Source organism: Crocodylus siamensis, chromosome 5 (genome assembly GCF_052110815.1).
Source record: "Crocodylus siamensis isolate JL-2025a chromosome 5, ASM5211081v1, whole genome shotgun sequence".
Classification (NCBI taxonomy): domain Eukaryota; kingdom Metazoa; phylum Chordata; order Crocodylia; family Crocodylidae; genus Crocodylus; species Crocodylus siamensis.
The window spans coordinates 152,509,500-152,533,198 of NC_143399.1; the positions used below are offsets into that span (position 1 = coordinate 152,509,500).

The 23,699-nt window shown below is 44.9% G+C and overlaps 2 protein-coding genes across 3 annotated transcripts in view; both read left to right on the forward strand.

Moving 5' to 3' along the window:
- Positions 1–14,147, forward strand: part of SPMIP4 (sperm microtubule inner protein 4) — a 51,819-nt gene extending 37,672 nt beyond the window's left edge. For both annotated transcript variants that reach the window (XM_090046734.1, XM_090046735.1), the window contains exons 7-10: positions 5,751–5,839; positions 8,430–8,604; positions 8,839–8,930; positions 13,259–14,147. In XM_090046734.1, coding sequence (XP_089902860.1) covers positions 5,751–5,839; positions 8,430–8,604; positions 8,839–8,930; positions 13,259–14,083 — 1,181 coding nt within the window. In that variant the 3' untranslated portion in view covers positions 14,084–14,147. The remainder of the gene's footprint in view (positions 1–5,750; positions 5,840–8,429; positions 8,605–8,838; positions 8,931–13,258) is intronic.
- A 6,176-nt stretch (positions 14,148–20,323) lies between these two features.
- CYCS (cytochrome c, somatic) lies at positions 20,324–21,470 on the forward strand. Its single transcript, XM_090046736.1, has 3 exons — positions 20,324–20,484; positions 20,630–20,806; positions 21,039–21,470. The coding sequence occupies exons 2-3, from the start codon at positions 20,638–20,640 to the stop codon at positions 21,185–21,187; spliced, it is 318 nt and encodes a 105-aa protein (XP_089902862.1). The 5' UTR covers positions 20,324–20,484; positions 20,630–20,637; the 3' UTR covers positions 21,188–21,470.
- The last annotated feature ends 2,229 nt before the right edge of the window (positions 21,471–23,699 follow it).

Here is a 23,699-nt window from a genome sequence, read left to right on the forward strand (position 1 = left end):
GGATTTTTGTTGCAGAAGGTGCATCTGCCGACATCTCTGTTCCCCTTGTCAGTGCGAGCCAGGAACGGATTTGACAGTAACTGTTTAAAAGAGCAGAAGTATATGCTGGAGTGATAAGAAGCTTTTCAGGACCATAAGGACTGATAAGTGGCATGCCAATTTGCATTAATGAGCCACCCTCCCTGTCACTGTGTTGAACAGTACTGTTTAAGTGAGTTATATATCAGAGAGCCAGCCCTTTAGCCAGCAAAAATTAAAACCTTTCCACAAAGTGTGTGGCATGAGAAATACTTCTTGTCTCCACCTGTTACTGCTACTCTTCGTTCAAAATAATGAGATGTATGGGGATAGATTTTCAAGCCTACATTTGTACCACAAGACATCATTAGAGGCCATGGTCAATTCCTGGAAGAGCTTATCAGGTTCAGAAATTACTACCTCAGGAGTAGCAAAAATGTCTGCTCAGAAAATTATTTGACTTCATTAATTGCTCCTTTTGTGTGGTCCGACCTTGTGTGTGGGTAGGCCATCACAGCTTATGATCATTTGGGGAGACCAAAACTTGTACTCATGAGAGTGTAGATAACCCTGGGTAACTTGGGTGGATGCAATCACAATATGCTAGAATTCCAGATCCTGAGACAGGGAAAGCATGAGGTCATCAAAATTAGGACACTAGATTTCAAATGAAAAGAAAGATAAAGAAGGAGCCATAGTCATCCTAAACCATGAAGACTACATAAAGGAAGCCAACAGACAGCTCTCTGACACCACCTACTACAAAGAACTACAAGAAGATCCTACTCTCCTTTTCACCAAGAAACTCAACAATGCCATCAAAACATTTCCATCAAGACTACAAGAAAAAACTACAGACCTTGATTCCCCCCACTACCTAACGCAGGGACTTTTTACATGCTCCCTAAAATCCACAAACAAGGGAACCCTGGCAGACGTATCATATCCAACCATGGGACCCTAACTGAGGAAATATCAGGTTTCATTGAATCAATCCTAAAACTGCTCGTCACCCACAGAGCAAGTTTTGTACAAGACTACAGACTTTCTACGGAAACTTAAAAACATAGAGCACCTTCCCAGCAACACCCTCCTAGCCACCATGGATGTTACCAACCTATATCCCAACATCCCACACCAGGACGGCATCCAAGCCTGCCTTGCATATCTACAGGAACAAGATTACAAATCAGAACACAGACCCAAAGATATTACTGACCTTGTACACTTCATCCTCGCACACAACAATTTCACTTTTAATAGCCAACACTTCCTCCAGACAATGGGAACAGCTGTGGGCACCAAAATGGCCCCATAGGATGCCAACCTTTTTATGAGCCACCTGGACAAAGACTTCCTCAAGAACTTCACCATCAAACCCTTGTTATACATAAGATATCTCAATGACATCTTCATCATTTGGACTGAAAACCTACAATCTCTGATTGAGTTCCATCAGAAACTCAACAATCACCATCCCTCCATGCAACTTTCTCTAGAATACTCCAGCACCAACATCTCCTTTTTAGACATGATGATCAGTATCCAGAATGATAAAATACAGACTACGTTATGCAAGAAACCCACAGACCAACATACATATCTGCACAGAACCAGCAATTGCCCTAAACACACCAAAAAAACTGTAATATACAGCCAAGCCCTCAGATACCACTGAATTTGCACTGAAGAGAACACCTGGGATTGCCACCTCACCAATCTTAAAAAGGCTTTCACCCAACAAGGACACTCCTTCAGAGAGAGATCGCATATTTGAAATAGCCACCTGGATACCACGTGAAGAACTGCTGCAGTACAGAAGAAAACCCCCCACAAATTGCATGCCACTGGTTATGACACATCACCCCTCCCTCGAACTCGTATGGAAAATCCTCAAACAATTGCAACCCATACTAGAAAGAGACCCTATTCTTAAAAAGTTCTTCCCAGAGCCACCCATCCTAGCCTTCAAACAAGCACCAAACCTTGCTAACCTCATCACCAGAAGCAAACTTCCTCAAGCCCAGAATACACCAAATGGATCCAGACTATGCCATGACAAGAAATGCAAAACCTGCCAACACATCTTCACCATCCCCACAATTACTATACCCCACAACAGAGCCATCAGCATTCCTGGATCTTACAGCTGCACCTCCAGAAATGTAATATATCTCATCCAATGCACCAAATGCCCTGATGGAAAATACGTAGGAGAGACCAAACAACAATTGCACACCAGAATGAACGCACACCAGAAATCTATCAAAGACAGAAATTACCCAATTACCGTGGGGGCACATTTCTCACAAGAAAACCACTCTCTCTCCAATCTCTCAGTCCTGATCTCAAAGGAAACTCACAAAACACTTCCCAGAGACGAGCCTATGAAGTCCACTTCATCACCCTCCTGGACACTAAAAATCATTTCACTGACTAAATATAGACATTGGATTTATGACACATTATAACCTGCCTGACATCTGACTCCCAGGTATCTCTCCACTATTCATCCTTCTTCTCTCCACCCCCACCCCCCAGCCTGTCTCTCACCCATTGACTCTTCAGTCTACATTTTCACTGACTACCTGTCTTGTATGCATACCAAACCAGCCTCTGGCTTCTTTACTTTTCATTCCATCCAGGAAGAGCACACACCAACCGCAGAAACTTCCTTAGCCTGACGAAGGGTATTTGAACCCGAAAGCTTGCTTAATAATTGTTTTCCAACTACTTAAGTTGGTCTAATGAAAGATATCAGATTCACGCAAAGAACCTTGTCTGCCTAAATGAAAAGAAAAGCATATAGGCAATGGAAGATTGAGCAGGTCACCAAGGACATGTACCAGAAAATAACACATCTGCAGGGACAAAAACAGGAAGGCAGAAATAAAGAATGAGTTGCACCTGGCAAAGGAGGTTAAAGGACAAGAAAAAGAGGTTCTATAAGTGTGTTGGCCAGAAAAGAAGAACCAAGGAAACTATGGATCCTCTGTTAACAAGCCAGGGAGAACTCCTAACAGAAGATACAAAGAAGGCAGAGCTATTCAACAGCTACTTTGCCTCTGTCTTCCACAAAAAAATTAAGCTGCCAGACACCTAATATGGATTATCTAGACAAGAAAGGGGGCAAACTGAAGGAGAAAATAACAAAAAGAGACTGTCAGAGAACTTTTATTAATCCGATCTGAATTATTTCAAGTCAACAGAGCAGAATGAGTTTTATCCCAGGGTCCTAAAGAACTGACAGAGGAGATATTGGAGCCCTTGGCAATGATCTTCACAAGGTCATGGGAGATAGTACTGGAAGAGGGCCAATGTAGTGCCCTTCTTTAAAAAAGGCAAGTGGGAGGACCCAGGGAACTACAGACCAGTTAGAGTCACCTGGGTACCTGGGAAGTTACTGAAGCATATCCTAAGGAAGGATTTGCAAGCATCTGGAGAAGGAAAGGCTGATCACAAGGGATCCTTGTTTTTCCTGATCAAAAATTTGCAAATTCTCTGCTAAAAAAATTGCAAATTCTCTGTTAAAAGCCCCAAAATCCATGATTAAAATAAAAGGCCCCTACAGCCCTGCTGGTGTCTCTCACTCCCCACAGAGGGGCCATGTGGAGAAGCTGCCTGCCACTGCAAGCTCTGTGCTGCCCTGGTGAAGCGCCTCTGCACATGGCTGCAGTGAGGGCAGTGATGTGGGACTGCACCGATCAAAGTTGCCCTGCACACAGTGAACACGTTGCCAGGGCAGATGGAGCTTGCAGCAGCAAGTAGCTTCTCCACACAGCCCCACTGTTCCCTGCCACAGCAGGTAACACCCACCAGGCTGTGGAGGCCCCAGGGTAGAGAAGCGAGGTGGGAGCTTGAGCCCACAGCCTGCACCCGCCCCTGCTCCATACATAGATCTGGGGGGCACAGGTCCTCCCAGCCCCTTGGGATTATGTGCAGTGTCACGGATCCAACCCTGCCTCCCTGCCCTCTGCATGAGCTGCACATGGCCCCGTCTTGCTCCCTGCTGGGGCCCTGCAGCCGCACATTGCCCATGCCCCACGCACCGTCTGGCTGGGCAGCAGTCCCAGCCCTGTCCAAACCCCACCCCCTCATATAGGAGCTCAATATCCCATCCCCACTACCACACAAACACGTACCTACAGGAGCTGTTCTCCAGGCTGCCTGGGGCCATGTGCATATACATGCACATGGTGCCCCCCTGCCTGACCACCCTCCTCCCAGCTCCCTGCAAGCTGGAACTGTGCCAGCCTACAGGAAGCTCATTGCAAAACTGCAAAATCCACGGGCTTCTCCGGTAACATGAGAAATTCATGTTTGCCTCTGGTAAAAAGTAAAATCTGCAGTTCACTCCATTTTTCCATGGGAAATGGAAAACCCTGTTCCCTGCTGATCACAAGCAGCCAGCATGAATTTATAAAAAACAACAAACAAACACTAGCTTAAAATTAGGTCTTACTCTTGTACATTGTGGGGGGTTAGGTATGTGGGGGGCTGTGGGTATGTAGGGTGTGGGGGAGGGTGTGGATGCATCTGGGGGTAGATTGGTGTGGGTGTGGGGTGAAGGAGCATGTGGGGGTGTGGATATTTAGGGTGGCCTTTGTGGGGGACTGTGAAGGGGTGTGGGGGTCTGTATGTAAGGCAGTGCAAGGAGGGGTGCATGTGTATGGTGGGGGGGTGTTTGACTCACCCTGTGAACACACGCACACAGCCCCTGCCTACACATACACCCTCACCCTCCCTACACGCACACACACATTGGGATACCAATGTGGGCCCCATGCTCCCTTGTCCAGGGATGCACATGGCAGGAGCAGGGAAATGGCTGGGGTGGGTCTGGGCTGCTGCATTCCTGCTGAGGCTCCCCCTCAGTCCTACTGCCTCTAGCTTCTGTCATCTTTGACAGGCAGCCAGGAGTAGATAAATGTTTTCTAATTTTTTTTAGGGGCCCCACAGACTAGATACAATGGCCTGGCAGGCCAAATCTGGCCCACAGGTCATATTTTGCCCACCCCTGGTTTAGATTATGGTTGTATGGGTTGGTTTGGACAGGGATGATCCTGCCTCAGGCAGGGTGTTAGACTAGATGAGCCCTGGAGGTCCCTGCCAGGCTTACTTCTCTGTGACTAGCCTATCCTTCACTCAGGTGGCTTTCATCACATGCATTTATATAAAGAATGCTTTATGCTTATACCATTTTTACCTCTACAGAGCTCCAAGTAATCACTAAATAGTTATTCCTGACAACATTGCCCTGAAGTATAAGCGTCTCCATTTCCACATACAATGAAACTGAGACAAAGAGGCCACATAGCATGTTAGTGACAGAGCCCAGTTTCTCTGCCACTCACTAAGTGGAACACAGTTGCTCCAGTTAAGGCGAAGTGATTGACCAGCATTAGTGGTAGTTTCATTGGCGTAAAAATCTTCCCTGCCACTTAGTTCCACCTCTGGAGGTGGAATTAAGGAGATGGGCAACCTTAATTCACCAAACCTTAGTGATATTTCTGTGGGTTTTGTTGTCATCATTTACTTTGTAAACAGCACACAGAAAATGCAGTGAGTGTCTTGCAAACTAGTGTCAATTTGAATTAAACCACAGTCTCTACAATATAACACACCCCAGAAAAATATTTGTGTTCAGGCCTAATTTCTCCACTTGAACTTCTCTTTTGCTCTGATTCTGGTGCTAACCAACGCGTATCATACTGTTTTCCATAACCTTTTAGGTAACCCATATAGACATGAAATCATCAGGATTCCATATGACTCCCAGAAGGAGGCCTTACAGTGGCCAGGACAACACACATACTTTCACGTAAGTAGCCACGACTATGACAGGAAAATTTTAACATTTTTATTACCAAGGAAACCCTTCCAGGAGAGATCAAGATGGTAGGTTGTCTTTCTAATTGTCTGTAAACAGGAGTTCTGTAGCAAGGGTCCCCAGATGTTTGCCCTTGAACAGCCATTTCAGAGGAGCAGTCCTGGGTGGCAGGCCTCATCAGAGGGGCTCATTGGCTGCATATGTCCCACAGACCACAGTTTAGGAGCCCTGTTCTGTACTGTGCCAAATCTATGGACATCATAAATTAAGCACAGTATATACACAATGAAAAACAAGTCATGTAAAGGGAGTTCTGTCCACCTCAGAAACATGTACAGAAACACAGAAGCTTATACAGTCTGGCAGCCAATTAAAGATTCCTCATTGTAAGAGCTAACCCAATTCCTTATGCCTAGCCCAAGGTATTTTGAGAGATGTGGAAAAAGGGTTTTCCCATTATTTTAACCAAGTGATTGCTGTTTCACATTCAGTGGAGGCTCCCTCATCCAAATATCTGAAGTAGCTTTTGCAGCAGATCCTCTTCCCTGGCCTTACTCTGACCTTGCCAACACATTGCCATGCTGAGAGCCCCCCAAGCACACCCACACATACACATCTATGAATCCAGCTCTGCCTTACACATTTGAAACACTCTGGTTCCACTTGTCTGCCTCTCCTGTGGTCACACAGATTGGCCCCTAAGTGCTCAGACTTTAGGAGTTATTGGGGTTTTTTTTAGATAGGTAGACAGATGGATAGAAAGACAAAGTCTCTGCTCAAAGGGTTCCAACATTGAGTTAGATGAAAGATGAGAACTGTGCAGGGTGTTGGGTAAACAAACCAAACTGGGGGTGTAGTTTCATATGCTTGCTGAAAAAGTAAAAGCCAGCTGACTTAACTGTCCTTTTCCTATAATGTTGAGTGGAAGTATGCAGGACACTATGTACCATATGTAAGAGTACTGCAATACAAGAGCCAGCAAGAAGCAGGAATAGCTTAGTGTGAAAACATTACTCAAGAGTTTCTTGTTGTGGTTGAATTATGCACATGTTAAATATTCTAATTAGATGGAAACGCAAGATTGAATTACAGTTGTACACTGAGAGTAAGGCCAACTCATATGTATAATTCCGTCAGATATACTGAATGGAAAGATTTGTGGAGGAGCAGAGGGGAAAATGGTTAACATTGAGTTGCACGAGCAAGGATTAGTCACAAGTGTGAAGGGTGCCTAGGGATTCTTGTATTTAGAAATATACATTCAGCCTACCGACACTACTTAATGGGTATGACTGCTCTGCTTCCCCAAGGCTTCTGGGGAAACTACTCTGGAGCACTTGCAAAACCTAGAAATGAGACAATGAAGCCCTAGCGAAGGCATTTGCTGCTACTTTCAAGCTCTGTCTCCAGTGTGCTTGAGATGGACAGCAGGGGGTGCCCTCATACAGCTTCACTACCTTATATCTAGGTTTGGTGGCTGTGAAGCAGGAGTGGCTGGGTACAGCATGCATAAGACTGATGCCTCCAGGAGCATAGGGAAAGTAGTTTTGAGATGTACATAGTTTCCTTTAATGGATAATATTTCTATCCAGTGCTATAGAGTCACATCTTTAGATCAGGGGTGGACAAAATACCACCTGCAGGCTGGATCCGGCCCAGCAGGTGACTGGATCCAGTCCGTGGCTGGCCCCACAGTGCTGTACCTGGGGCCATACCCTGCCTGGGGCAGTCTGCACTGGGCTTCTGCTGGCCTGGGCCCTGGCCAGTGCACAGCTTCTGCTGGGGCTGTTCCTGGTGCAGCTGCAACAACGGCTCCTGCTTTTCAACTTGCCCCTGCTGAGCCACACTACACCACACCAGGCAAGCAGTTTCAGCCAGGTGGCTTCTACCCCATCATGCGAGGCTCTGGCTTCAATTCCTGGCTGCCCTCTAGTGGAAGGTGCCTGGGATCTGGAGCCAGAGCCCAGTGCACCTGCCAGAGGATAGGGAGGTGCAGAGCAGCACCTGGACAGCTTCAGCAACACCAGGAACAGCCTACCAGAAGTTGCTCCTGCTTCGTGTCCCCTGCTGCCAGCAGCAGTTCCTCCTGCCGCATCACACCATGCGACTCATGTCAGACACGTGGGTCTCTGGCTTCAGATCCCAGAACTGGAAGTGGGGAGCACAGAGCAGCACCTCGTTGGGCTGTGTGCGCAGCTGGTCCTCAGCTCCACATGGGCTGCTGCACCACAGACAACACCACCCAGGGCAGCATTTCTGCATCCTCCCCATTCTTCCCCCACAGTAGGTCCCTGAGATCTAACGCCCAAGCAGCCCCACTCGCCATATATACCACCCTACCCCCAAAGGCAGGGGCATGTGATCCCGGCCTCTCCCACCCTTCCCACTCCACTCCTGAACACTGCTCCCAGCTGCCTACAGCCCCACAAGGAATTTTGGTGAGTTGTTGGTGAGGAGAGAAGGGGTGCTGACCCAGCCCATGACAGCTGATCAAAACTCACTGTGTGGCCCTCAGGCCCAAATAATTGCCCACCCCTGACTTAGATGAAGCAGCATATTCTATACTTGTTTTATTTTTTAGCTTCCTAAATTTGTTGAAGGAAGTGGTCAGAGGTATTATCCAAAGCCTCCGAAGACTGTGGCTCCCAACACTACTTTCAAACCATTAGTACCTAATCTCTCTGCAAGAACAACCAACATGCTACGAAATTTAGAAAGGTCCCACTGGATAACATCTTATCACCATGATTTCACAGGTATGCGGTATTTTTAATATCAATGACTAGAGAAAAAGGTAACAATGTCAGTATAGAAGCTTGCTAGTGAATTCACACTTCCATTTCAGTTCTACACCAAAATACTTTGGGTATTTTTATAAAGAAGATGCATCATAAGTGTCTCACACAATGTAAATTCTTTTTTTTTTTCCTATATATATTTTTTCTCATATTTCTAACCACAGAAGACTAAGATAATGTGTTTCCATTAAGGTAGAGGTCCTATGCAGCCCCTTGTACTGGATGATTATGACGTGAAGCTAATTGGCAGAATAACTGGAGAATTGGGGGAAGATGTGGAACTTGTAAGTACTGCAGTTACCAGTATTTGATTCTGCAACCAGATGTAACATTTGTTACTATAGTGCACTTAAAAGATCATACTCATTCTAACATGGATACAAATGATCAAAAGCTGAATCAGGGTTAATGTATGTTGTTGACAGAATTCACATAATGTATTAACAATGTGTTTGTTTAATTATTTTGTTTTCTTGTCTTTTGAAGCCGCCACCAAACATGATAATACTTCACAGTACCATTTGCCTGTAGAAATGACTAATAGCATCCTTGAAACCAGTCTCTCATAAACTGTATGGTAGTGCAGAAATGAAAACAAAATGAGTCAGATCCTCAACTGGTCTAAAGCACCGTGGCTCCATTAAAACCACCAGTTGGAGATGTGGCCTATTGTCTTTATTGCACACTTTTTTAATAACCTATGAAATCTAGATATTTAATTAGACAGATAGCATCACAGGTTATCATCCATCTACTACAGTAGTTTTCAACCTTTTTCATTTGCAGACCCCTAAAAATTTTGAATATAGGTGTTGAAAACCTTTGAATTGTAAGTGTGGGTATTCACATACTTTTGATTGATCATAGTAATCTTTCACAGACCCCTTAGACATAGTCTGTGGACCCCAGGGGTCTGCACACCACAGGTTGAAAACCACTGATCTACCAAGTGGTATTACTGAGGTATTATCCTCAGCTAAGAGGTATTATCCTCAGCTAAGATTAGACAGGGTTCCATTACTGTTCCATGATCAATCCATTTGTATTCATATGATTAACTTGCCTTTTTATTTTAAGATGCATCAGGAATATCTAGTTCCACAGAAGTTTAATATAGAATAAAGATGCAGGTCAACAATGAAAAGTATAGAACGGCATGAAAGTTCCATGTTTATCTTTCAGTAATTTCAACATTGAGTGCACTCAGTATGCAAGCAACTATAAACAGTGCTGTTTCTTATCTGCCATCTGTGTAAACTCAATATGGGATATGATAATCACACTGGACCACTTTCTTTTCATGCAGCATTATCTATAATGGAAGCAAATTGTTCAGGACAATTTGTGTCCTCTGTGATACCAGTGCAATCCCATTGTGTTCCCTGGCTTTGCAGAGGTTTAACTGATTGTAACTTAGCAAACAGCTTTGTTGATAATACGGATAAAGGAATAGATTCCAGCTCACTGTCTCCTGGCTCTGCTATGCTAGCAGAAATATGAATGCAATACAAACTCCATTTGTCACTGGAGGTAAAAGATATGATTGCAGATGCACCCAACAGGCAGAGCTCTTGAGTAGAATGGTGCCATTTACTCAAAGTCATTTTGCAGAGTAGAATTACAGCTAAATACTTCAAATGTATTTCAGGGTACATTTGTGTGATGCAAGGGGGTGAGACAAGCTATGCCCTGTCCACATATAATAACACTAATTTGTTCTGCTCCGCACTTCAAATTTGTACTAATACAGGTATACACTTTCCAATTTGGGAGTTAGTACATGTGGAGAGGGCACCATGTATTTTAGTGTGGCATCTGCACATCTTACAGTCTGTCAGTACTGCTGGATTACAGCACCCGGCTCCACCATACTGAGACATCCCACTCTGTATGCCCTGTCTCCTAAACCAGAAGTAAGTTTAGCTGCCTCAGTGTTGCTGAGCTTATTGGCATGTGCAGTGCCATACTACAGTGACTACACTGCCAGCTTGGGAAGTAAGCAGCCAGCTTGGCAAAGTATCACAGTAAGGCACTATGTGTTAGCATAAGACATCCTCAGAATCGTGCTGCTTTGCAACATACGCACACATTCTGAGTTATTTAGGGCCTATCTGTACCACTTTTTCCAGTGCTCTTGAATGAGCTCTTCTCAGGTACAGTCTTGCCATCCTCTCTGCACATATTAAGAGCACCAATCTCAGAAGTGAAGCAGAGAATCCTCCCTGAAATACCCACTACCACTGCTCTCAAGCTCTCTGTCTCCAGCATGGTGCTATCTGAGATTCACTGCCTCAGGGTTTGGCAGAGAGGGAGTGCCAGTGGGTGAGTAGGGCTGTGTTTCTTAGCAGTGTACTCTGAAGGGTCAGGGAACAGTGTAGAAATACCCTGAGGCTTTTAAATCCTATTCTTAAAAATTGCTTGAGGCATTGAGGCATGTAAGTATTAAGGGTATGAGCACACAAACAACTTACAACCACTTAAAGAGGGACCTAACTGAACTGCTGTGGTTTAGTTTCCACTTACAGTACGGTAAAAATGCACACCTAGAAATGTACCATAGATAACTAACATGCAGTAGTTCCTCACCCTTTTTGTTAACCCTGCCTGTGTACAGACATTCTGTTCCTACTGGAAGAAATGCCACTTTCCCAGTGGAAACTACAAGTGTGAAAGCATTCAATTTCTCCTGAAGGTATCATCCTGTGAGAGAGATCTTCCAGGTATCAACCCAGAAGTTCTCCCCTGCAAGAGAAACACTTTCACTTGTACACTCTCCTGCTCTGGTCCAGGAAGAGGGTGGAGCAACGAGGCAATGTGCCCACACCCATACCCCAGACTAGGGATCCGGTATGCATGGAGAGGGGGCCACTGCAGGCTGTATGCTTGTACTGCTCCTTCTCCTGGAAAGATTTCTAGTGGTGGAAATTTCTAGTGCTAGAAATGAATGCCTGTTCAAGGCCCCTATGTGAGTTGTTTGCATGCCCATACCATAAAATCAAAGTCTTAAAGAAACTCATTGGAACTGGAATATGTAAGTGCCTAAATCTGGTTTTAAAAGCCAAAATGATCAGGATGTTTGTTTGTTTTTTTCAAACAGAAAGCTGTCTAGTCTACTCTTAAAAGTGACCTGGGAAAAAACAAACAAACTGGCAGTAGGATACCTACGGTCTGACCCAGTAAAGGGAAGTTCTTATTGTTTGCTGCTTCCAGGTGTACAAAAAAAGCTTGAACTCATATTTTCAACCATATCCATTAATTCACATGTTAGTGTTACTTGTCCTATAGGCTCAGAACTGGCATTTGGAGATGCTAATTTTAAGTCACACCAGTTTTTCCCAACAGTATTATCCCCCTAGCACTTTCTAAAAAAATGCAGAAAAAAAGTTAAATCTTTGGATTATACACCAACATACAACCTAAAAAAATAAGTTATTTGGATATATTCTGTCAGAGCTGTCCAACTTCTAAACAACCAGGGACTGCACCAGCAAGGGCTGCACACGATGGGGGCTGCACTAGCAGGGCCCATCAGGCTGTAGACTGCATCCATGGGCAAGTGCCCCCACTCTATTGTGCCCCATGCGCAGGTGGACAGTCCCTCATGACTCTACACAGTGCATGATGGGGACAGGTGCCCACTTACCCCTTTGCACCATCATGGGGATAGGCACCTCCCCAACCCACTACTCTGCACACACATGGTGGGCATCCCTGCACAGCACAGCACCCCACCTTCAGCTCCCCATGGCTTCCCCATGGCACCATGTCATACAGACACTGTGACTTGCCTTGCTTCCCTGGTACCACAGGCTATACCATGCTGCCTCCTAGGGCTGAGTCAGGCAGCAGAAGCCAAGGGAGGAAGGGGGAGCCCAGCCCTGGTGGTGGTGATGCCTGGATGGAAGACCACGGGCTGCATGTAAACCCCTCATGAGCTGCCTGTTAGCCAGGCCTGTCTTGTGCTGTATGTCAGAAACCCCACTATGCAAGAAAGTATGCAGATTCCATGGATCCTCAGGTGCTAGCACAGTACAACTTACAATGATGATAGCTCAGTGGTGCATCAAAACCAGGTAAAAATACAAACGTAGGCATTTTACTTGCATGTTACAGGATCAGAGATGGGAGGGATGATGACAACAGAAATGAGGAGAAAACAGCATAAGAAACTCATCTCCCCTCTTCCACTTGCTGTCCCCTCCCCCCCAAACACCCATCCATGTGCTGTGCAGAGGTGTTGAGCACAATATATTCATCATTGTCTTCAAAGCATACTTTGTGAAGGTAGCCCACCCAATGCATTTTAGACAAGGGTAGGATCATGGTCTAGCTTTTCCCCTGGCTAACAGAGGTGGCCCTTCCAGGGTAGAATATATACTATACATGTTCAAAGAATGAAGCAGTGGCCGTGTTACGCTTATCTCTGTGCCCAAATATGGCATGATACCTGCCAGAGTTTCCAGTGAGGGAACCACCCCCTAACTGCTTCCACTCTGGAACTGTGTATAAAGACTTACAATTGAGCCATTTTACCAAAGTAACCAAGATCTCATTCCTTTATTAAATCCAAAAGCTTAGCTGCTAGCTCTTATTCTGTTCTTAATTCCCACAGAAAGAAGCATTTCTGCCTAGTCTTTCCCAAGTGAGGCCCTTAGAAGGGCGCATTGCACGTTTACTCCAAGGACAACATCCCCATGAATCGGTTTTACAAGAACAAGATTACTTCAACATTCACACACCTCCACGTGCATGTACAGCTCATGCCTTCTTACCCCGTTACTCAGAAGTGAAGCTGAGTAACCAAAAAGCAGAAGCAAATATGGGTCAACAATGTAAACACACAGAAACCAAGACCAAGAGAAGGGCTGAAGTCCAACTGCAGCTACATCACCTACCTCAGGCATGGTACCAGAGAGAAGAGAGTCAGAATAAAAAGTTTCCAGTTAATAAGTTTCAGAAAATCACTGATACATGGCAGACTGAGGCTTTATACAGAAGGCAGCTTGCAGTAACACCTGAATCTGAACTTCCCTCCAATTCTGTGAATTCCTGTTACTATGAAGATTTGAAACCCAGCCGTCTGGACAACTATATAGTATGGCACAACCCAGTTAGCCTAAGCAAGCCTGGCTTATTGAATAATAGTAGAGAAAGTGGACATATTAAACACAAGCACAGTGCTCCAGACGAAATCCTGTCTGCATTGAGTTTGGAGGGAAGTTCACCCAACAGGGCATTACCTGAATGGATTCCCAATTCTGGGGTGCCTCGGCCTCAGACAGCATTGCTGGAGCTTCAAGATTGTGTTTGTAAAACAGCAGCACACAAACGTTTTCATGATTCTATTAAAGGAGAAGCAAAGGACCTCAGAGACAATATCTGGGAAGGAAAAAGGCACACATTCTATGGCTTCAATTCTTTTTATTTCTATAACTGAGGTGTTTGTCCTTTTAAATATATCACAGCAAATAAAAAAAGGATGCAGTCAGACTCTCTCATTGTACTTTGTCATGTTCAAGATAGATTCATCCAAATGGTAGCGGGGCAGAGAAGGGCTACTAAGCTGATCGAGGGAATGGAGAAGCCTGTCATGAGAGGAGACTAAAAGAGCCAACTTGTTTAGCCTAGCAGAACGAAGGCCGAGGGGATTTGATTGCTGTCTGTAAATGTGTGAGGGAGGTGAACACCAAGGAGGGAAAAGAGTTATTTAACCTGAAGAACAGTCTTGGCACAGGAATAGATGGGTATCTATAGGCCACAAATTAACGGTAAAAATGAAAAGATGTTTAACAATCAGAGCAGCAACATTCTGGAACAGCCTTTCAGTAGGAAAATGCCAGCAAAGTAAAACCCAGTGGCTTTCAGAGTGGACGCCAGTAAGGTTATAGAAGAGATCGTCTAGCGTGGTTACCTACAATAATAGAGGACTGGACTCAGTTCCCCAGAAGCCCTTTCTAGTCCTGCATTCTTACTTAGGATCTGATGTTTTCTGTGTTCTGTAGTTGACTCTTTTCTTTCAGTTTTGCTCTTAAAACAGTGAAAACATGCAGCACAGGTCGCATAAACAATTAAGAAGCGGTGACAAAACACAAAATTTAACTGTGGTGAAAAATGAGCGGACTGCATTTACACAAAAATTTTGATGGAGCCTTAACATGAAATGGGTAAGCCACTAACAAAATTATAATTGGTCATTAAGAACCAATCTGAGAGGAAAATAAACAGCTAGTACAGCAACTGTCATTTAAAAATAATAGCTAAAGCTTATGTGCATTACCTCAGTTTTTCCAACAGTTGAGAAAAATATAAAGGACCCAGAGTCTGAGATAGGGTTGTAGCAACAGTGTTGCTGTACAACCAGATTGTGCCTCTCCGCCTGTTTAGAATTCTTTGACTGTTAAAGAGGCTAAAGATGAATCACTAGATAAAGCCTGCTTAGAAATTAGAAAGCGTAAGCCCTTCAAAATGAGGAGGCTATGAGGAAATTTAGAGTACAGCTGTTGTCTGCAGGTTAAGCATAGGCAATGACATATAAACACAAAGAGTTGGACTTAGAGCTATTCCCACTGCAAAAAGAGGTTAATACCCTGAATGACTTGAGGCCTGAATGCATTGGAACTGGTATTATTCTGGACTGGACTTCTTATTGTACTTGACTCCCTTGGCTAACTTAAACTCAGTCACCGCCTTAGCTTTCCTAATCATTTCCCCACAAGTGCAGACCACTGTTGTATAGTCTTCCTTGAGGACCGTCCCTAGCTTCCACTGTGTGTATGCCTCTTTTTTCTTTTTCAGGAGGACCGCAATGTCCCTATTGAGCCAGGAGGGCTTGCCAGCCCTTCTGCTACCTTTCCTCTTCACGGGAACGGTTTTCTTTTGTGCTTCAAGGATTGTGTCCTTCAGGAACAACCCCAGCACCCCTTTTGCCTTCCATCCCTGGTCCTGCATCACCTCCCCTACTAATGCCCTGAGCCTCTTGAAGTTAGCATTTTTGAAGTCCAGGACTTCAATCCTGCTAGTTGATTTGTCAACCTTGCAGCAGACAGTGAACCCAATAAGCACATGGTCACCGTCACCCAGATTACCCTCAATGTTCAAGCCACACACCAGATCATCTCCTTTGGCCAAGACCAAGTCTAGGAAAGCAGTACCTCTGGTTGGCCCTTGCACTTTCTGGGTCAGAAAGAGCTCCTCGATTAGTTAAGAAACTACATGACTGATCTGACCTAGCTGAGTGTTCCTCCCAATCTTTGACTGGGTAAGTGACGTAGACCAACTCCCTTGCACATGCAGCCTCTGTCAGTTCTTGAGAGAACTCCAAATCAAGCTCCTCCCCTTGGTTCGGTGGCCTGTAGTAAACACCCACAGTTAGGTCTCTTTCACCTTGCCCCTTCCCTCCCCGCCATCCCTGCCAAAGCTTAACCCAGAGGGTTTCAAGCTGCTTATCTTTGGAGCCAATGTCAGCCTCCAGAAAGGTGTACTGCTCCCTCACATAGAGAACTACCTCACCTTTTCTCCCTGCTTGGTCCCTTCTGTGCAGGATGTAGCCCTGTACAGCTATGCTCCAATCATGTGAGGAGTACCATGAGGTCTCTGTAATCTCTACCAGGTCATATTGCCCACTAGAGAGCAGGAGAGCTAGCTCTTCCTGCTTGTTCCCTATGCTCATGGCATTGGTGTACAGGCAGCTGAGGCCCCCAACTTTGTCCATAGTGGAGGAAGATCACAGTTTGTTTGCACATAGATCTCCAGAACGTGATCAGGCCCTTGGCTATTAAGACTAGAGGATTACTGAATCTTTAATTAAGACAATGAAGAGTATGAGGAACTCCTGGAGGACACAGTACTCCAACTGTGCAGCATGGTAACAGGCTCAATTTAATTGCGATGTACAAAATAATGCTCTCAGCTAGGTACAGTCTGAACATCTAGGACACTAATAGGTTCTAAATTAACTGTAACCTCTCAGGGAGAAAAATTAGAAGTCAGTGAAGACTTCCACTCAATAAATGGCAGCATTCAAAAGAAATGTTAAACTTTAGGGAATACAGATTATTATGTTATCACAGAACTCAGTATTTATTACATTCAGTTTTCATCACATTTCACAAGCAACATACTAGCAACTAAAAAGCTCTGAGAAAAGGATAATGAAGATAAGAATCAATAGGGATGTTTACATACAAGAAGAGATTTTAAAAGACTAGGAGTGTTCCTTGAGAACTAAGAAGAGAAACTGCAGTTTAGTAAGAGGCATATAATGTACTTAATGTAGAAAAGGCCTATGAGGAAATCCAATGGTAAATTCTCACTCCCAAAACAAATACAAGACCTTATGCTTATAAAATTAATCAGCTCAAAGGTATGTAGCCTTATTTACTTGTTTAGCATGCTGCTTGGGATATAAAGACAAAGAGTTTATTACTATTCAAAACAGATTAGACACAAATCCTAGGAGCATAAGAACAGCATATTCAGTTTTAGTAGATGGAATAAACATACTGGAGTGCAGTCAGCCCTGCTTATGGGCAGCTCTGAGGACCCACTAAAAAACATCCAGCAATTGACAGTTGATGACAGTTGACCACTGCCAGAGACAGGACTGGACATTGGTCTGTTCAGCTATAGCTGTTTCCAAGTTCTTAGAGTCACAAGATAAGCAGTTAATCCTGGAGTCATAGCATTAAAATGACTGTAAAACTGGATAATTATATGGTAATAAACGTCTTGTGCACCAAACTGTGGAACTCACATAGCAGCAAGGATTTTTCCCCAGCAAGGAATCCTGAGGAGACATCAAGGCCTCTCCACTGTTGCTAGTGTCTGTAACTTCTGTGCTGTCCCTCTGTGAGGGAAAATGGCGTGTAGATCTGTGTCACTGTTACTTTTAAATTCACATTCCAGTATTGAACACTGCAGTAACATTTATGTGGTTGCACCGATGCTGGATATCTGGCATTCTTCCAGCTGCCCTTCCACACTGCCTTGTTCCCTGTCTGGACTGGCCTGTGCATGTCCTCTATTGTTCTGGTGTCACTGGGATGTCACCTCCTTTTGGCCTTCTTCCATGTTCAGTCCATTTACACTTTATGATCCATACATCCACACACCCAGCAGTTTGTTCTAGCCCTGTGCTACTCCCCCATATCATGCATACACCGGGATCCTTGCCAAGGGCTAAGTTCAAAGACACCACCTTTACCTACCCATTTTGTGCAGTTCTGTCCTAAAACCTTTGCATGCTAAAATATTCCCTTCACCTCTCCAGCTCCAAGAACCAGGAATTCCATTGCCCCAAGACAAGAACAGTGAATACAAGGAGAACTCATTAGCTCCCTCACCTGCCCAGCTAGCACCATTCCACAGGCCAAAATGCTACTATGTATATACATACCAGTCCACACAGGCCCTCAGGAATTTTCCAGCTGAATGGTTTTTCATTGGAGAACATCAGTTAAGAGAAATATAAGGCAACCTTTATTTTCAGAATTGTGCGTGTTTCAGTGGAATTTTCATCAGGAAAGGTTTCTCTGGTCCAGGATGGACTTTCTAGTCAGGAGAGATCCAACACAAAATGGGTAACAAGAGATGAAAAAAACTATTATATGCATGAGAAAAGATAACTATTTCACATGTTTCTGTTTTAACATTTCCTGATAATGCATTTGTTACTATTCTTTTTAGATGTCACCTTCATTAGGTGCCATATTCCATAAAAGTTCTCTCTAGGTTCCTCTGCAGACCTTTGTATAATGTCAGAGTACTTAACACTCTTTAATTTGTCCTCAGCACTTCTGGGAGGTAGAGAAGCAATCCTCTCTCCATTTTTCAATGGCTAGTCCCAAAACCAGAGAGCTAACAAGCAGGGTTTGGTATAATAATTGTGTGTGCGGATGGGGTGGAGGGGTTACAGTTCCAAGGGGGGGGGGGCGCAGGAGTCTCATCCAAAACAGTTCCTGGCTGCTGCTGCTGCCCCATGTTTTGCCCAGCACAGCTCTTGCTCTTAAAACAGCAGCACTGCAGCATATGTGCACTGGCTGCTGCTGCAAGAGCAAGTGTGATGCTGCTCTTGCCAAGGTGCAGACTCCACAGGTAGGGGATGATTTTAGCACCTAAGTTGCTGCCAGGAGCTAGTGCCCTTCTCATCCACTTCTAGTTTTGCCACTGCTCAAAAGCTCCATGACTAATACCCAGACCCTCAAAGCTATTCAGATGCCAAAATCTCAGTGATTTCAGTCAGAGGTAAGCACCCTCGAGGATCTGGGCCTAAGTCACAGTGGGGGTAGGAGATGTCTGCAGCGAACTGAAAAAGGAGCTTGTGTCTCCTGAGTCCCTGTCTGGTTCCCCAAGGCCATTTCCTCATCCCTTCTCTCCATGGGTAAGTTTAAAAGAACTCTGATCATATGGGCATTTTTTCACCCTTTTTAGAGATGAGCCCAAACCACATTTTTTTTCTTCAAAAAATAATTTTGCTGCTCAGAGCAACACTCCTGCTGTGGGATGGCTGGAGGTGGGGGAAAGGAGCCAAGCAGAGCCCTTTTCCAATCTAGTAAAGAAAATTATTGGAAAATTAAAATGAGAACATCCCAAATGACTGGATATCAGGAAAAAAAAATTGTCCACTGTTGAAAGAGTGAGGTAGTGGAATAGACTGCCTAGGGAAGTCGGGGACTATTAATGGCAGTGCTCGAGAGGTTGGGCAGCCACACATCAGGGATGGTGTAGCCATGCCTTAGTCTACCATGGGTATTTCCCATGCTTCTGGGCTTTGCTGGTTGCCACTGCAGCTGGGAGGAAATCCTGCTGTCAAAACCACCCCACCCCCCATGTGTCAGGTGCGTTTCCTGGTTTCTTTAAGTCTCTCTCGGAGGCACTGGGTGTTGGCTGCAGCAAGGCAAGGCTGGGGACTTTGACTGGGGTGTGCCATTCAGGGTCAGAATGATTGCCAGATTGGGGTCAGGAAGGAATTTTACCCCACGGTCAGACTGATAGAGACTGGGGTGGGCAGACCACTTGTGCCTATATTGACATTTCATAGTGGGCTGGGGTGGTTCCCCTGCTTTACCCCTGGCAGGTTCGGGCTAGATCTGCCTTGTCAGGGCTGAGGGCGGTTGTACTGTGGGGTGGCGGGATTGATCAGCAGAGGATGGCCGGACCAGGGTCGCTCCTGCCCCAAACCAGACGGGGGCTGGGCTGGGTGACCTCTGCTCGCCCCACTACTCCGCCACTTCCACGAGCGCTCGTGCGGGAGGAGCTTCCTCAGCAAGATGCAGCGGCTCCTGTTCATGACTGGAGCAAATGAACCACGCGATGCGGGTTGGACACGCGGCACCTGCCAAAGGCGCCTTCTGCTGGGCACCCGGGCCCGCGAATCTGCCCGGGGTCTTCACCCGCGTACATGGATTCCCCGCCTGCGTCACTGCCGGAACCACCACGTGACTTCCGCCCTTTCTACGCGCTGCTAAACCGTGCTTCGCCTTCCATTCTGCGCATGTGCTAAAGACATTTTTGCTCCCTCCCTCGTGACTTACTGGCCGGAACTTGTGTACTATGACGCAAGGAGGATGAGGCGGAGCCCGACATGCCTTTGAATGAAATCTACCCTGCTAGTCTTTGTTCGTAATGTTCCTCTGACGAAACACCGCTGTACGCTTATCAACGCGCCCAGGCTGGCAAGCGATTGGCAGGCGCACCGGGGTGGGCGGGGCGAGTACCGGCGAGGTTCGGTTGCAGAGGCACCGGCTTACATAGGCTGGAGTACGGCGTGTCCTTGGGGTCAGGTGTTGGGACGCTGAGATTAGGGGTCGGTTGCACGGAGGCAGTTTCAGGGGCCGGCAGGTAGGCGTGCGGGAGCGGGGTACTGGCCTTTACTCACCCTGCCGGGCCCGGAGTGGTGGGAAGCGGCGCCCTTGGCGCGTGGCCGGGACGGGCGGGCAGGGCCCCGCAGCGGATGTATGACCTTGGTTCCGCCGCTGTCTTGCAGCATCGAGCATGGGTGATGTAGAGAAAGGCAAGAAGATCTTTGTGCAGAAGTGCGCGCAGTGCCATACTGTGGAGAAGGGTGGCAAGCACAAGACGGGGCCCAACCTGCATGGTCTGTTTGGGCGCAAGACTGGGCAGGCGCCCGGCTTCTCCTACACGGAGGCCAACAAGAACAAAGGTGAGCGAGTACCACTCCTGCACGGCTCTGTCCCGGCTGTGCCGGAGCAGCGGGTTCCAGTGGTGACATTGCCCTCCAGCAAAGTGCCCCTGACCCTGACCTGGCCTGGCGCTTGTACCACTGGTGTTTGGTCTGAAGAATACATGAACTGCTTCTTCCCAGCTGTACTCAGGGGTGTAATGTGTTCAGCAGGTGACATTGCCAATAACTCCTTTTTTTTTTTAACTTTTAGGTATTACCTGGGATGAGGACACCCTGATGGAGTACCTGGAAAACCCCAAGAAGTACATCCCAGGGACAAAGATGATCTTTGCTGGTATTAAGAAGAAGCCGGAGAGGGCAGACTTGATAGCATACCTGAAAGATGCCACTGCTAACTAATTGTGACCTGCTGCCTTATTTATTTCACAAGGGAGGTGGAAATGAAAGTGTGTCTCCCAGATTTGGGTTTTTAAACTTTCTATTTTTACATGAGACAGATGCGAAGTTTGACACAGTACATCAGCCAGTTCATGTGGCTCACGAGGGTGGTTGGAGTACACACTTGTTTGGCAGTTGTTGCTTCAGGCAGTGCATGTAAATTGAATTGGGCTTGAATGAGTACAATCATGTTCTATGTGTTTGTAGTCATTCTGGATAATGCAATTAAAAAACAAAAATCTCATGGTTTGTTTTTTGTTTTTTTCCTGTTTCTTCATCATAAAGAATGTTCAAGAAGACCTTTTAGTCAGTCTAATGGTGGTCTTGGCAGCCAAATTCTTGAGTGTTGGAAAGGGAGATGAGGGGCCTTTGCTCCAGCTTTGTAATATTCCCCTCTTCTTTCTAATTTACTGCTGCTTCTTTGCCATACCTCTTCCACAAAGAACATCAGAAAGAAGCTAGTCGAAGTGATAGCAACAATACTTTAACATGCCTAAATCTTTGCAACTATCAATGCAACTTCTAAAGTGAAGGGAAGAGAGAATGAAATGAAGTTAGGGTGGAAGGGAAAGGCAGGGAAGGTCACCTGGGGAGGCAGGTCCTGACTTGATTGTTTAGTGCCTCTCAAAATGGCCAACTGCTTCCTCCTCTTTCATAAGGATGATAAAGGATTTTTATCTTGCTTATGCAGTCTTTCTAATAGTCTTGTTCATTAGTAGAGCATATGCTCTTTCTTCAGAAACTTTTTAATAATCACTGAAATGTTCTCACCCAAGAAGTAAAAGCTTTTGCTTGCAATATGACTCTAAAAAGGGAATTAAGTTGAAACTGCTCATTGGTTAGTGACTAAAAGGAGGACCCATCCTTTTCTGAAAGAATTAAGTACCATGGGTGGTGGTACGGTAAGGAATTCAAGTGAGTTAACATCATCTACTCTCAACTTAACTTGAAACTGATTATGGAGTCTAATCTTAATACTGTTAAAACCACTACTTTGTTGGTTGGAGGCAATTTTTGTTTAAGAAAAATAAACTTACAATGCTAGAACTGAAGAAGGAAATTCTTCCTGTATGCCTCACTTCCATTAAAGCTCTTATTCATTCATTTCTAATGTTCATAATGTAAAATAGAATTGAAAAGTTTCTCTTACTTTTTTCCATAGCCACAATGAACTTGTGAGGATGAATGTATTTACTGTGCATCACTAATAGGAGACACAACTTTAATAGTGATCAATTATTGTTTTGAAGATTTTTTTTTTTTTTTTTTAAATGTATACTTGCTTAATGTGTTTATTAACTGAGAAATGATTCCCCCTTTCCTGGACTGAAGCTGATGTGCTGTAGTATGAAATTTGGGGTGCAAGGATGAATGATGACAGGGTTTTGGGTTTTTTTCTGTTTCTTCATACCAAACCCGTACTAGTATATATGAACTGAGTTTCAAAAGGTTATAGTGATATTAGAGAAGCCAGACATTTTTGCTTTTAATTTTATTCGTATTTGATTCTACACACTACTCTTTCAACCATAAATAAGTTAATTGGTTGTCTTTTGAGGGGGGTGGGGGTTGGCTTACACCTGCTTCCCCGCCCCCCAAGATATTTAAAATCTTGAAGTTGGTGACAGGCTTAGGTTGTCTAAACTCTAGAACTAGCTGTAGAGTGCTATCAATTTTAAATGTAATTATTACTTTAACAGTGATTGAACACTTCACAATTGCTAAAAATAATCATACAGATTAAATAAGGAGGAGAAGAAATGAACTACGGTCTCATACATTCTTCTACTGGCTGGTAATTTGTTCCTAATTATAAAATGGGTACAGGTAAGATTTCTGACTTGAGGAAGTGTGGCAGTGCTTAAGCTGATGCCAGAAAGCTTCAGGTAGAAGTAACATACTTCTAACTGACATCAAAAGTTTTGATAACAGTTGACGGGGATTGCTTGCTGCTTATAAAACATGAACACAAGCCAATGGTCGATACTGGAGGTGGAGGGGAAGAATAGCTGCCACCTGCTGGTACCACTTTCAAAGTGTTATGATTCCACCCTACCTGTTATATTCATGTCGGCTTTCATCACGTTTCTGAAACTAGTGTAGTTGTACTTGGGTATAGGCACCTTTTTAATTGTTCTCCTGGACCTGGTATCAGAGGTGCTTATCAACCAATTAGGAAGCTAGTTCAGACAATCTCTAAAGAAAGGTACTGAGGTGACTTATTCAGGGATCTATAAGATACCTGCTTCTATCTGCTCTGGGTGACCAAATATTTGGTAAGTTCTAATGTTAATTTTCAGTGGTTCAGCCATGTTGGCTTTTTTTTCTTCACAAGCCTTCTCTTGGTATTCGCTACTGATTTTTATAGTGTTCCCCATTCTGTTTTGTACATGTTTGTATTTAGGACTTTCAGGGAGGGGAGAGGCTTATTGTCCCATTAATACTTCTAAGATTGCAAGCAAATTCTCACTTA